We start from the raw sequence: 16222 nt of genomic DNA on the forward strand, positions 1-16222 counted from the left end.
AAGAGGTAGCTGGTAATTATAAAAAATTACATTAGGAAGGAAACCCAAATGTCATCTACTCCCTTCACTCACTCAATAGAAATTCCTCCCTAATATTAATATAACATGAATGATAGACTAATAATTTATTTAGAAACATACTCATCCGACTTTTCCAGGAAGAAAAAAATATTAAAACCTGCTTTACAAATTATACCTTTTGAGAAGCTAGTTTGATGCTTGAAGTCAGAATTATTTTCTGGATCTGGTGAGGCAAGCTTAGATACCCACAGGAGCCAGGGAGATGAGGGTAAAAATTAAAGCAAGATAGGATGAAGGAAATCAAGTTAGTTGTGAAACCAAGGGCAGTAAGGAGAGTGTGTGTGTGCGTGTGTGTGTGTGTGTGTGTGTGTGTGTGTTGGGGCACGGGGCGGAGGAGGGGTGATGATAAACTGGGGAGTGCATGGTTTAAAGGGAGCATCAAAATTACTCATTTTTATCTTGATGGCTACCACCTGAGAATGCAGCCTTCAGCATTCTAAGTATTTTGAAGTGCAGACCTTGTGAAAACATGTATTTTTAAGTCTAATTTTTAAATGATGGAAGGTAGTTAAAACAACAGCAACACCGTATGGGCCAGATCAAACTCCCTCTGTGGGCTGCTAGCACACACATCTCGTGCTCTGGATCTTACCTTTGCCAGCTACTTTCAGAAGTGTGTGAAAAAAACACTGCCAAAGCCAAAGAGGGTTCTTGTGATCAGAAAGAAGAAATTTGGAGATCATATGGACAAGAACTGGGAAACTGCAGGTACAGGGGAGTCATAAAACTTGGGTGTCAAGATGACATTTTAAGAGAACAGGTTTTAAACTACTGGGAACAATCTTTTTATCAGTTCTGCTTTGTTCAAGAAATTGATGAGACTAGTCCTTTTCATAGGACTGACAAGACCGAGATTTGGCAGCATTCCTTTTTCTTACGTGTAAAGACTACAAATTGTACCTGTTTCTCAATTAGAAATGGTAACTTGTTTTTTGTATGTACATCCAGCTGAGGACACTGTAAGAGTCTGTTTATTGATTTCCTTTTCATCACTGAAATCAAGGCAAATAGTATAATCACCTTCCAGTTAAGTGATAGAGCTCCATAATGTCAGACTATCTTTTCTTTTAAATTGTGTTAAAAGCATCAAAAACCAAAAAGGAAAATGTGCATTCTTATTCTGATGTTTCTGGAGGGGGGAGGGAGCGTAAGCAGCACTTTCAGCTGCAGTTGGCTTGACAGCATGAAGCATATGCATGTTTTCCAGTCGGGTTTATTGCACTTCATGTAGTCAGTCATACGTGGTTCTCCATTCACATGTGATTTGAGACCTATGCAAACTTTTCTCTATATATACAATTTCCACAAGTAAAGTTCTAAATGTCTTATACACACCACTACAGTATAAACCATAAAGATGTATTTGGTAATCAAAACTTCTCAATAATAGCATTTAAAATTATATATATATTATATATATATATATATATATATATAGTTTTTCACCCTGGGAGCTGAGCTTTTTCCACAAGGTGATGTCTTTTGCCAAGAAGGGAGAGCAAAATCATAAGCAATGCGAAATCAACATTGTGTTGCTATTTGCTGCACCTACCATCCACTTCTAATCTGAATTAATTCTTCCTCCTTGTCTCCCGCCCCTGGCAATTAGTGCAGCAGAAACACAGACAGGAGAGCACTATGCTTAGGTGAACCAGTTTGATTCAGCATTGAGTACCAGGTAGGCATAGAATTTTAAGTCTCTTTATAACAAAGGCATTTCAAATTAATTTTTTATGAAAGAAACCACAGACAAAATTACATGTGTGTACCATATGAATATTTCTAAAAGTGTTGCCTATAAAATGTAATTTTTTTTCTATTTTAGATAAAGATATTAAGGGATTTGTGACAATGTTAAAAAAACTACCTTGGGCACTTCTAAAAAGTTTGTGAGTTGAAAAAGTTTTGAGTCATTTTTGCTATTATAATTTAGCATTACATTTCATTCTACTAAAAATCATTTGCTAGAAATCCTAAAATAGCTAATTGTTACAAAGGAATAGAGACAGACATTTTATCCCAAACAAGCAAATGAAAAACAACAAAAAACTGGAGAAACCCTGAACTGTCATACAGGATATCTAAAAGTGTCATTAGGCTTCAATGGTAAAGAAGATTCTTGATTTGGTAACAAGCAATTTCATTTAAACCTATTGTCTGCTTTCACTGCACTAGAAAATTTAGATCCTATTTATCTAGTATTTTTAATTTTTTTTTTTTTTTTTTTAGAAAACCTTAACCACCTCTTTTGTGTATGACCGTACACGTCTTGCCTTTGTGAACAGAATGCTTCAGCGGCTCCGGGAGGACTCTGTGTGTGTATCTGCTTTCATGCTACGTTCGTCCTGACACTTTGCTCGAGAAAAACATGCTTAACTACTAAGTACATTTTTACCAACTTCTCGGCTGAAAGCTTAACTTCCAATTGTTTTGTCAAATGATAGTATAAAACAACAGACTTAGCATTTTATCGTTCTAAGAATTTGGTAGTTTCATTTTTAATACTATTACAACTTGTATTAAAATGGGATTTGTACTTTTTCCACCTTTTAAAAAGTCCTTTACAACTTTTCCAACATAAAAGGTGACATTATGACATACTTATACATGAAGTACCATTAACTGAAAATGAGATGAGACTGTATTCAGAGGCTTCAGAGAATGTGTAGTGAGTTGCATAGAAATTCATCAATTTAAGTGACACGATACCATGATGACTTATGGATTAGCAGCTTGACAAGTATCTTCAAATTTTTACAAAATAATATACGAACTGTACGGCAATGAGAATGTTTACAGATAGTAGCATATTAAAGCTCTGTCTACCTAACAGAAATACACGACCCCCCCCATCAAATAAACAACTGTATTTGAGCCAAACATCTCTATGATTAAATTAGCTGCTATCACTATTATATGTAATTCATTTATGTAGATATTCTATGGGAATATATAAATATGGGAGTACTCTGACAGTCTGGTTAATAGCGTATCGGTATAGTTATGTCTTTTATAACATGTAACTTTCAGCCCCAAGTTTTAGAACTTTAAAATAAATAAAGTGTAATTTACAAAAATAAGCCATTATTTACAAACATAAAAATTCATCCTGAGAACTTATTATCCAGGAGAACTATTTCACAGAAAAGGAAATTACCAGTATCTGTGAAATAAAAATGTACCTCCAGAGTTAAAGAATTCATATGTGGAGATCAATTTACCTAAGTTGCAGCCAAGAAAAGCATGAAGATATTTAATAAATCTTAAATTGATTTGCATGCAAGAAATGAATGAGATGTAACTTCTCAAATGCCACTGTCATTCTCCCTTAAACTTCTTGTATTAATGGAGTATTCTGGCTGTATTTTGGAAGAGGGTGAGAGAGAAAGAACACCTCAGGAAAACTCAAGGATGCCGTCTCATCTCTCCCTAGGGGTTACAAGAAGAGAGAGGCAGGGTACATTGTCATTATTAATGGCTTACTTTGGACTGTTCTGAGAAACAGAGCCACTCTACCTTTGGCTTTACCTGGTTGAGCCCCCCAACCCCTACCCCCCACCCCAAAAGGAACACCGGCTGGAACAGTTCAACACTTTATAAAGGAAAAGTGCCTGATTAAAACACAAATGTGAATAAAGACAAAGCCTCATCAGATTCTTTGCTTTATAATGTGACCATAAAATTACCTACTTAACAGAAATGAAAAGAAATGGTTCAACAAAGAATCAAACTGGTTTTTTGGGGTATATCATCACAACGAATCTCTTTACGCTGTGAGCAGACAGTGATTATTTTGGAGAAGGAAAAAAAAAGAAAGTGTGGAATTAGTAAATGCAAGAGGCTGAAAGGCAAGTGGCAAGACTAGAAGAATGCCTCAGACCGATGCTACTTTGTTCCCCATCTCTACTGGCACCTACCCCCCAAGGTAAAAGGCCAGAATAACCAAAGCCATTTTAACAGTAGTGTGCGCAATTGTCAGCTGACAAACAACATAAAAACAAGTCACGCTATGTTATCTGTGGTCACGTTCTTCAGGGTTAGTCCAGTAACTCAAGACTTTACATTCTTTTGTCTTTATTTGTTTATTTTAATTAAATACGAAAAGGTTAATAAACAGACATAGTCCAGAGTTAGTAGGTTGGTATTATAACATTTATTAAAATAATGCTATGGGTTAATAGAAACAGCAAAGAACCAAAGAATTAAAATGCAAGCTATGTAAAATCCCAACTAAAACCCGAAAGTGTCTAATGTATTCATTCATTAGCTAACTAAAAGCCCAAGAAAGACAAGACACCCAATATAATAAAGTACTGCAAAACAATTGGCAATTTTCAGTTATCAAAATTGTGGATTCTGCATTTTGTATCCTTTTCTCAATCAAGAAAAAAATTCTTTTTGAATGTTATATAACATACATATAAAACAAGATAGAAAAATACATTATAAACTTGTAACAATGGCTGTAAATACATTATCTTACATGTTTCTCATAGGCAATAGGTTGGTTATGATACATACATAGCATGAAACTACTAAGATAATAAAGAATTGACAAAAATACAAGTCAGCTGTACGGTAACATACCAGCGACACCCCCGTCTACCCACGCTAAAAAATTACATAATACTGTCAGAAAAGAAGTCTTAAAAACTACATATTTTAATAAGAAATAAATTCAATAAAGAATGATAATACTGAGAACCAAGGCATTCAGAGATTTCAAAAGTCATGCTTTTTTTTTTCAGTTGATCCAAAATTTTATCAACTAAGTTTTCAAAAGTTTGTTCAGAGCCAACATTACTCATAAATGTCACACATTTATTTCATACATTTACTTTCTTCCCCATAAAAGACCTTTGATAAACATCTAAAATGTCCAGCTATAACGTAGTTGAGATGAAACTGGATCAAATACTGGTATTGTTTTTAAACTACTATCACCTCAAGTGTTTGAGTGTCGCAAATTTATTCAACCAACCAAACAAAATAAAAATCAAAATGGCACAGCATATATTGTAAATAAATCAAAACAACTGTATATGTAACAGAAAGACAAAGCAGTGGCACATTAAACCAACGCTAGCTGAATACAAAACAATGAATGTCTATTGCATAGTAAATAAACTGAAAACGGTTTCCAAGTGAGACAAGATGATGGAGGAGGTCACCACGAAGGTGCTTACTGAGCTTACTGCTGACCTTTGACTGTGAAGCCGTGAAGGTATGCAAGAGGGAATGAGCTGATGAGCTGGGGATCCACTGCCACTTGATATTTGCCACATCTGGTACTGAACAGTTAAGGATTATTTAAGTGTTTAGAAGTAGTCGGCTCTGTGCACAAATTGCTTCAACTACAAAACTAACTGAATTTCATGAGAAATTGGAAGCTTAAACTCACAGGTAGTTGGGCATTTACATGCACAATGATGCCAGTTTTTGTTTTGTTTTTTTTTTTAAGTTTAAAAAAAAAAAAGGTGTGTGGGGGGTGGGGGCCTCTTAGGTTACTTAAACCAGCAAAAAGATACAGACTACCCAAGTGATCTGGTCTGGTAGAAAGAAGTCTGATTAGATTTGGGCCACTAAAAAAATACTGTTATCCAGAGTGAAAATCATAAAGATTCATTTCTGTGAAAAAGTTTGCTAAGAATACTATTATCTCCAATTTAATAAGAAAAAATCCAACACACCCCTCCTTCTCTGAATAAAATAAAGTTTTACTTTTGTCTGTAAACGTTCAGATCACACATAATTTTTATCTCAGAACCTGTGGGCTACTGTTTAAATATCACAATAACCAAAAGCACTCGATTATGATTTTAAAAGAATGGTGTTTTAAAACTTACTTGACCATTAGAAAAGTTATCAAATTTTTTCACAGTATCAGATTTGGCAAATTTCTATCAAGGTAACGTGGCAAAAATCATGTAATTCAAACCATCAACTCATTTGTCTCCCCTCAAATCTTCTTTCACATACTGGGCGGGCGACTGAGTAACATGCATTAACTTGTATTCTGAGGGAGGAGCTGATCTTACAAGACACTTGACTAAATGACCATGAAGGAAAATAAGGCACTTTCTTTTCTTTAGACTTATTCCAATACTTAAAAAATAAAAAAGAAAGACAAAAAGGCTCTTTTGGTCTTTTGTTTCTTGACAACCACCAGAAAAAATCATTTAATGAAATAAAGGGTTTCTTTGTTCTTTTTCTTTTTTTTTATAACACTTGAAAGTATAAAATGCTACATTTCCAAAAATATATATATTTTTTTCTGCACCAGCACCCTTGTATAGTAAAAGTATCTACTTTTTGTTCATTTGTTTCAATGCACTACACTTTATCTACAATTTCATTACATGTATACAGCAAATAGGCAAGCATGGCTTTTACATCCTTAATGATTTTTTTTTTCTATACAGGGAGGTTTTAAAAAAAATATTTGAACAGTTTGCCCAGTAATGTGACACATAATGCATGTACCTTGTTCTCATATACTTTTTAAAGGAGGTTGTAAAATAAAGGTTCAGTAATTTTAACTCAGATTATTTATCTTTTTAAAAATAGTGTTGCAGTTTTGTTCTTTGCATTACTTCTCAAAATTCCTTGTTTCTTCTCTCATGGCACACTTCTAATACTTCAAATTTTGGCAGGCAATATAAAAAAGGCTGCAACTTCTGCCCTTTGAGGGCACTGTAGTGACTAAACAGCGTATCAAATTTTGAATACTTTTTGAAATCACTTCACCAATGACATCCCTGACCAAAGGTTCATGCATGATGCATCATCACACGGTACATTCAGAGAGCTGTGACTCGCTATGAGAAGGTTCCTAGAAGTCTCTCACAGTAACTGCCTCTGTCACTGAGTAGTTAAGGGCCATCTGTCTCCCCTTCTGAAGTGAGGCCTTCTTACCGTTCGCTTAGGGTAGGACATGAGAAGATGATCAGTGCTGTGGGATGAATTGGGCCTTATTGCTTTACTACTATTCAGTGCAGGTTCTAGAACCACTTTCACCCAAACAGAAAGAAAAACCAAAAGCTGAGTTGGAGGACAACAATTTCTTTGTCTTTTGTTTGGTTAGATGGTAAGACGAACGGACAAAGTGCCTCAGCTCGCTGCACTGACGACAGGCAAGCAAAGGCGATTACCAGTTAACTGATCAGCAGGCAGGCATGGTCAGGTCATCATTGGGTGAAGAGTTCAGAGGTCAGAAGGTCATAGGTTAGTTGCCGGTGGCGGCTGGGTGGTTAGAAACAAAAAACAAAACAAAAACCCCCCCCCAAAAAAAAAAAAAAAAAAAAAAAAAAAAAAAACTGGTTAACAAGAAAAAATAGAAATAAAATACAACTAACAACTAATAGTTAGTAGCAGTCAATGAAGGAAACTGGAGAACAACAACAATGAATAGGTTTGATATACAGAATTCTGAAACAGTCAGTGCAGTTATCAGTATCTGACTGCTATTAAGCATTAGTATTCTCTCAGATGCAAGCATTAAAGCAACTATTAATGATGGATGTGATTATTAATAACTGATGATTAACAGAAATGAATCTAAAGAAATTTAAATTTCTATGAACAATTTGGTTCAACATAAACTCTGGGCCAAACAAGGTTTCTTTTGTTCAATAAATGTTTATTGCTTTTTCAATTATTCTATTTACAAACAACATGGAATTTCTTGGCCTTATGATACAAAGCAATACTAAACTGTAGTCTAGCAGTGTAGGCAACATCATGGGAACCAGAAAAAGGCCAGGCCTTTTGCGCTGGCCAACACTTTCCAGTTGAAAATACTATTTTACACATATAGAACACTTATAAAATGCACTTGCATGTAAACACTGTAAAATCCTGCCATTTAAAATTCTATACTCAAAAAGCTCTAAGTACATCAAAAAATAGAAGAAATTTCTAATTGATACCAATAAGGCATTTTAAAACTACAAACAGCTTTCTTTATTCAATTTCAAAGCTAATACTCTGCAAATACAATAAAATCTGACATTTCATATACATTCCTGCTTTATATTTTATATTTTAAAAGAAGCCACCTGTAAATACTATTTTCTTTTGCAAAACAACAAACAGAACAAAAAAAATTAAAAAATTACAGTAAAACATAAAGTAGTTCTCAAGTGGAAAGTTATCGTCCCCAGTGTCCTCGAGTTGTTCCTTCCTTATAAATCAACCTCTGTCACATTCTGCTTCACCAAACTTGGTCCACTTAACAGTAGTATGATTTTTAAGACTCATTCAACAGCTTAATTATTTCTACTATATTCTGAGGTTTGACAGAATTTTCTGTACTGTTGCCATTGTGACTAAGGCAGAGGAGATGTGAATGAAAAAATATTCAGTGCAAAGGTAGATTCCATGCCACTTCATAAATCATAACCCAGCAGGTATAATGTTCACAGAGTTATTTGAAATGATCTATATAATGGACTGGCTTACTTTCATGTAACAAAAATGCTTTCTAGAGTCTATCATTTAGGATAGTTTATAAATACTACAAAAATACTGTATCTTCAATGTGACCAAATCTTCCCTGAATTTCTTAAAATAAGTGGAATTTTATTTAAAACAAAAACTGCTATTCCAAAATTAAAGAAGAAAATAAATACTTAACACAATGTAGTCATACCACTTCATAGGAAGTACTCCCAAAATACAGAATCTTAAAGCATTTTTGATATTACTTTAAATTTTGATTAAAATTGTATTAAGTTTCTTATGCAAATTATGCAAATGATGGTTTTTATAAAATCATCACTCAGAAAAATTCTGATTATGTTTTTGTGTATGTGGAATACATAAACAAAGCAAATTACCACTTATATATATATATATACCAGTACACCTAGAATACATCCTCTGCCAAGTCCTGGCCTCCTACAGTACACACAGGTGTGTCAACCGTGCAAAATCACTTATGGTTCATTACAACTAAAAAGTCAGTTGGTCTTTTACAGGCTTCAAATTCAGGTTTGAAATATGTGTAGAAGTGGGTTTATTTTTAGTAAAGAACTAGATATATTTGTCAACCATGCAGTACTCTAAATACTTATATAAGATTACATGGTTATATGTCCAAGGGCTGAGTTTCCTTGCATTAAATGAATGCTTGTTCTTCCCTTCAAAAATTAAAAAAGAAAACAAAAACCTCAAAAATAGAGAAAACAGTAGTATCATAAAATAATTTAAATGAAGGACTTCAGACATCTCCCTCAGACCCAATGAGTGCATACGGTGATATAGTAACAGCAGTATACAAGTATTCTGTTATGTAAAGAAAATAAAAAAGGGAGCATTTCGGTTTGCTGACATTGCATTTTGAATAAAAGTGACAAGACTAATAAAAAAACACATATAACTACAAAAGAGCCATGCATGGAATGTGTTGTCATTTCCAAACACTATAAAATCTTCCTAATATTTTCAACTATCTCAAGGTACTGCAGCATTGAGTAGCCAATAATTATTGTGTTAAAACAAAATTATGAGAAATCTCCTAAAAGGGGCAGAAAGGGAAAGATTAACAGAAGAAAAACTACTTTAAAATACTCCCTCAAACTATTTCGGACATTAACAATGTGGGGGAAAAAAGCTTCAAATTATTCATGGAATTATCTGGTTTCCTTGGAATCTGAAGTGACTTAAAAAAAAATTTCCTCCTTCACTAGGAGGCTTGTTCTGCAAGAAGGTGGTACATACACTTGTACATGACACACCTACAAGGTGCTTTATTGTCACCGATCATCACTGAGCTTGGGGTCTACTTATTTTGATCACTGAATAATCACAAGTAATGTATGTATTAGTTAAAAGTCTTCAATTCAAGGCTCTTTAATTATGTATGATGCTAAATAAATATCATCAATGTCTTTGGAAGGTATTTTATTCTGATGTGGACAACAGCTGTGTCCAATATTTATCATCAGTATTCAGGAGAACCATGTGAGGCAGGTAGGTCGTTCATAAGTTCATAGAAGATGTAGGACAGGAGTGTAAATTCCATCACTTTTCCCACTAATTACTAGAGAATCTGATCAACTTAATTAGTAAGTAATAAATGTGCCATAATAGAAGCTTGATAAAAATCTTTTTCTACCTTGCTTCGGATTCTTACCCTGTGATGACAAACTTAGAAAACAATTCAATGTCAATAAACCGAAAATATCACTCCTCAAAAACATAAATAATTTATAATAGGGTCCAAGGGCATATACAGGACACAAATTACAAATGTTGAAAAGGAGAAAAATGAAGACTTATTTTCCAGTCACAGGTTACTCAAAAAGGATATTCAAAGCTGGATTCACGTCTCCACAGAACTTTAAGAGATAGTTTACCTTCAGATAATATATTTTAGCAGCAAATGACAAAAATCAAAGGATCCATTTTGGCAGGAAAATGTTAAGAGTAAAAGGGAATTGATTTTCTCATTTATTAAAAAAAAAAAATCCAACTGCATCAAAGTTATCTTCACAGTCCTTACTTTTGTTGCTTTCAGCTGAGTACTTGACATGTATAACCTCATGTTTACACAGTGGCTCAAATATCTTATGAAAAAGGAAAATGGAAACTAAATCTTCAGTTTTCTCCACAAGGACACAGGAGGCATATATTCCTTTACTTCTCTCATTAAAGCACCATCCGCTCAGTTCATTTGCAAAACCAACCCAAAATTTCAGAACAAAGGTAAATTTTAGCAAAAATTACGACTGAAAAATAATTAAGGCGACATCAAAATTTAACAGCTCCCCAAATGGACTAATTTATGTTTTAGTAGGAATAAATCACAGTACATACTTATATAGGATTTAATAAGTTAAAATAGGGAGCAAAAAAAAGGGGGGGGGGGAGTAAGAAAGAAAAGAAAGAAAAGGAAAAAAAAAATCCCAACCCTTAAATCTGTCAATTATGACATATCAATTTAGAAAAAGCAAAGAAATGGTGTGCAGGTAAGCAGTTACATTTTTCCATCAGGTGTGGTGTTGCAAATTTTATGGACACCCAACGCATTTCTTATAAACAAGAACTGCAGAACTAAACTAACCTCGGTCTGCGGTCACAATCCTTTGGTAAGGATGGACACGCATATCGTGCCTTCGAACTTTAGTAGCCACCGCACCTAGTTAAATTGCAATTACCAAGACAAAGTTAGAAAACATTCACAAGGGAAAAGAAACATTAACAGCAGGTTTATCAAAATGGATTTCAAATGTTCATTTACTACAAAAGGTTCATTTTAAGAAACACGTTAAGGCACAGTAGTTTTAAAATTAACCATAGTATGTTGTGTATATACGCGTCTATTAATATTGCATTCATTTCAAAATCTTGGCCTTAACCTATTTTATCCATTCATTCACGATCCCAAGTTACAGTATTTCATGAACTCTACTAGATCCAAACATATTTAAGCTTTACTAGTCACATATTCACTGAAGTGCCTTTCTCGCAGCAGGACCACTTAAATAATGCCATGTTTAATACTGACAATTATTTGCTAACCTTAAGACCACTTCCAGAGTTTATCACTTAAAAAGGTTTAAAAGCAATTCTTAAAGCCTACAGATTGTGGTTTTAAACTTTGAGTCAATAAGTATGAACTGCAATGAATTAGGTGATTAGTAAAGCAAACAGTATAGTACACTTAGCAGTCAGTATACTACTGTACACTCCTTTATAAATTACCGTTACTTTGTAAGATTACAGACTAAACCAAATTAATAACATACTTTTACTTTCTATCAGTGTGCAAAAAGTGCAAGTAAGTCACTGACTGCTAGGCTAAGCTTCCCCCCCACCCCCCTGGAGGCTGCTGAGACTAAGCATTTGTTAAATTCAGATCTGATGAGGGTTCAGTTAAGACCGTTCTTGAATTCTTAGCCTTTCGTTGGGAAAGCCATACCTAAAGATAAAAGGAAGGGAATTAAAAATTAGTCATCAATGAAGATTTGATGCTAATACCAATCTCCTCACTACCACCAACACACATGTCTGCATCTGTTTTGAAGGGCACTGCTTATTTTAAAATAATATGATGTGAAACTTGATATATATCATGCATGTTATCTGTGTGCAAATTTATTATAACTTAGCAATTTGAAATAATTTTCTCAGTTCTCCAAGTGCTCAATGTCATGTTTTACTGCTTAGGTGGCAAAGCGAGAAATAGGATTGATAATGGATTTTGGTCATTTAGTACTCATTATTATTCATTTTATGAATGCCAATTAGGTATCTGTACATTTTGCTTTTGTCAGTCTAATAATTATTAGAAATAAAAATTTCCCAACACAACAAAAAACACATTGCTTAAAATGAGAAACTGCAGTGCCTCTTGCTGTTTCTAAGCAGTAAACTGGTCCATCACCCCTTTTTCATTTTAGATAAACTAATCTTAGACAAGTATAATTCCACGAGGCAAAATCAGCAAGATCTTGCATTGAGTGCTGGAACAGCAGCTGGTGGCTAAGAGTGCCAGCCCTGCAGGAAGCAACAAACTCCTCGACCAGACGCTGTGCGTGCAGCAGAGAGGAGCTCTGGGGAGAGGAGCAGGCATGGGGCCACAGGACAGAGCGTTAACAGAAAGGAAAACGTAAACAGGTTACATGTTACATGTTATTTTAAAAATGCTTCAAGAAATGTGCAACAGAAACAAGCTTCTCATAAACAATTCTATAGTATAATTCTGACCTGTGATACTTTATACAATGATTTAGAGATAAACGGAAAACATGTACAATAAAATGTATTTGCTCATGAAACAAAAGGCACCTGAGTGCATGCACACACACAGATAACATACAGAGCATTGTGGCTTTCTTTAATTGTTGAACAATGAATTCTCAAGTTTAAATCTTAGTGTCCAGGTTCATCAAGACTTTCAAATTTTTATAAATCAACATTAATGCTGGAAAAAAAACCTTAAAAGATCAAAGTCCTAAGAGTCAACAGCATGCATGCGGCACCAAGGTCATACACAATTCAAGGAAAAAAGTATTCAAATTCTGTCTGGTAAAACAAAGGGGCAGCACGGAAACACTTTGTCCCACATTGACTGGTCGTGTTATAACAGCTGCTGTATTCTAGTCCTTCATCCAGCAAGTCAATGGGCTGAAATATCAGGCATGACTGGCATTTCAATCCACTCTATAAAAAAAAAGGCATCAGTAATGTCTTTTTCAAGCACACCACTTTTTGTTCATGTAAAACCAAGCGTTCATAGTATGATCTTAATTTTTGCCTCAAATGTGACTCTAAAACAGTGACTTGGTATTTACTTATCAATTCCATACTGTACTACTGAAATTAGAGGAGTTTCCCTTATGTCTGATATTAACTAGAACTTCAAAAGAGAAAAACTGAGGAAACCTGAAGAAGCCAACTAATTCACCTGGTCTCTCTCATATAAAATGTGATCACAAATATTAGAAAACACACAGACAATAACAGCAGTTTTAAAAAAGATTTCAAAATATTTCCACACAGAAATTTAAAATTTAGTTGACAATTAAATAACTCCCTAAGACAAAAGGAATCTAATTGTAGGCAGTGGAGCCAACGGAGGGGATAGGTCTAACTCAGAACGACCACAGTGACGTCAATGGTGAAAAGTATTGTCTGTTTAAAATGTTTACTGATTTACCAAAAGTGAATTTGAGTTACCAAAGAGAATCTGAGCACAAATTTAAGGTGCAATTCTTTAAAAGGGGAGCCATTAAGAGAGGCTGAAATAAAACGAACTTCAGGCTTCTGTCTTCCTAATGGAAACTTGTCTTGACTCTCTAAAACTAATACAATCATTTCAAAGTCTGAGGCACAGAAGTTATGAAGAAAAATACTAGCAGCCACACGGGGAGAACAACTTACCTAATACACCACTAGGTTCAATAGGATACTCAAGGATTGATGTAGCTGGTGCCAACGTGTAGGGGTACTCATAGGGTGTGTAGATCAAACCAGCTTCGGGCCCCGGAGGAACTATTGCAGCAGTCGGGTGAGGAGTTCCGTTTGGCATGACAGCGGTCTGTATCTGTCTGATCAAAGGCATTATGGTAGGGCCAGCTGGCGTAGGGGTACGCAGGGCAGCTGGTGGGAGAACAGGCGCAGGCCCAGTGATAATCCGTGGAGCAGCCTGGGCTGTTGCTGCAAGAGAAAAGGCAAGGGCTGCTACAGTAAGCAAAGAAATGTAGGAGGAAGTATAGAGACAGCAGTATAAAATATGGAAAATGAGAGGGAAGTAGGAAAAAGAAAGGAAAAGCAGGAAAGAAGAAAAATAAAAGGAAATCATTAGTACATGCGCTGATCACACAAAATGCCAAAGCACACCGATCAAATGCAAACAGCTTCCCCTTTCCCAGTGTGATTAAGAATAAATGTGCAAAAATTATCAAGCCACTGTATTAAAAAAAAAAATCAACAAAAAAAGAATGATACCATTAAAATAGGTTATATTTAGTTCATATATTTGATACATCTATGTTTTTAAGATCTCATGAGACTAAAGGTACATGCAGAAGCACATGAAAACACTCGCATTAAAAGATGTTAAAAAATTTTTGGAATTGGGAGTCCACAGAAATACAGTTTTGGTTTATTTCTAAAGAATAGCTTAAGTTTCAAATTAAAAAAAGAATAATTTTTACTGTATTAACCGACCGACTACTAGTTTTATATGAATTTCCCGCATCTGTAATGAACTTCATAGAAAAGACAATATAAAAAATGTCCCATTCCTAAATATAAGACTAATAATGATCTACTCATTCTCATGAATAAATTAAAGCCAACCATTTTGTAAAGCAACCACTTCTGAACCCACTAAACTGCCTATACTTTGGAAAGTTGGCTAGGACTTTAAAATTCTACTTCTTTTAAAAAAAGCTAGTAATTTAAATGGAGATTATGTTCATTAAAAGACTTGTGAACTTTCAATTGCCTCAAAATATAAAAAAGCAATCCTCTTCAAGTTTATGAAAGCATCCACAGATATATCTAAAAGAAAAATGGGATTAAATATATTTTTACCACCTACTGCTCTCTGTGAACTCATTCACATATGAAATCAACAGAGAAAAATACTGGAGGGGAACATTAGCAAGCAACGTGAAAGGAGAGAATTTGACAGAAGGGTCACTGCTTTCAGATACATTCCAAATTAGCTTTCTAAAAAAAAAAAGTTTAAAAAAAATTGTCTTTTGCATAAATATAACAAAGTAAGTTAGAAGCCTTAAATCTGTAGTTAACAGAATAGGAAATTTCCCGAAATTCTTAAATTTAGAAGTTGAGATTTCACCAAAACAATAAAGTGTATAAACCCAAAACTTAGACATGCTGGCATAAAATAAAGGAGAATGTTCCCAATTCATGAAAGCAGTAAAAATGGGACTGTTATTCCGTATCAAGTGATGATTATTTCGACTCTTCACTTTGTATAACTGTTCACATGTTGCGCTGCCAAAAGGAGAAAGGTTTGTGGACTAAACACCTGATATGGCTATAACCATGGACCTCAGTCTCATTCTTACGTGATTTAATGTTGGCATCTCTGTAGGTGCCATTCAGAATTGCAAGCTCCATCAGCTGCATCTTCTTCAGGCTGTCTTCTCCCTCTGCCTATACATGGAAAACACAAGAGCAGTAAGCACTTAAGATGGTCCACGTACATCACAGCCATATTTACTCACAAGCCTTAAAATAAGGAATATGTGACTATAGCCATCTGCTTCAATCAGGGGAGAAGGAAAAAAAAAAAAAGACCAGGGAACCAAAAGGTGCTGACACACTGATACAAAGGTACTCTCAACTACCACTAGCTACATTTCTGTGTGGAAATTTTTTATGTAAAGTACACAATGATTTATTAAAGTTTCCCAAAAAGCTTTGCTAAATAGAATAAATAAAAATGTTAATTAAGATTAAATATAGTATATTTATTCTCTTCAGCATCATTTTGTAGCAGATTCAAAAACTCAATGTGCTCATTAAAGGGGGAAAAAACCACCAACAACGCATAAAAAACCAAGCAACCCCCTCTCCCCACCAAACTGGGATTTTAAACATATATGATGGTGGTATTCACTTACGAGAATTTTCTGTTTAATTTTCTAAAAAGGAAAATTTA

At 34.5% G+C, this 16222-nt stretch overlaps 1 protein-coding gene across 1 annotated transcript in view; it reads right to left on the bottom strand.

Moving 5' to 3' along the window:
• Positions 1 to 7703: 7703 nt before the first annotated feature.
• QKI (QKI, KH domain containing RNA binding) overlaps positions 7704 to 16222 on the bottom strand; it is a 152072-nt gene continuing 143553 nt past the window's right edge. The window contains exons 5-8 of the mRNA XM_044917503.1: positions 15627 to 15714; positions 13969 to 14268; positions 11147 to 11221; positions 7704 to 8408 (exon numbers count right to left, since the gene is read on the bottom strand). Coding sequence (XP_044773438.1) covers positions 8362 to 8408; positions 11147 to 11221; positions 13969 to 14268; positions 15627 to 15714 — 510 coding nt within the window. The 3' untranslated portion in view covers positions 7704 to 8361. The remainder of the gene's footprint in view (positions 8409 to 11146; positions 11222 to 13968; positions 14269 to 15626; positions 15715 to 16222) is intronic.

The sequence above is a fragment of the Neomonachus schauinslandi genome, chromosome 8, assembly GCF_002201575.2.
Source record: "Neomonachus schauinslandi chromosome 8, ASM220157v2, whole genome shotgun sequence".
In the NCBI taxonomy this organism is placed as follows: Eukaryota; Metazoa; Chordata; class Mammalia; order Carnivora; family Phocidae; genus Neomonachus; species Neomonachus schauinslandi.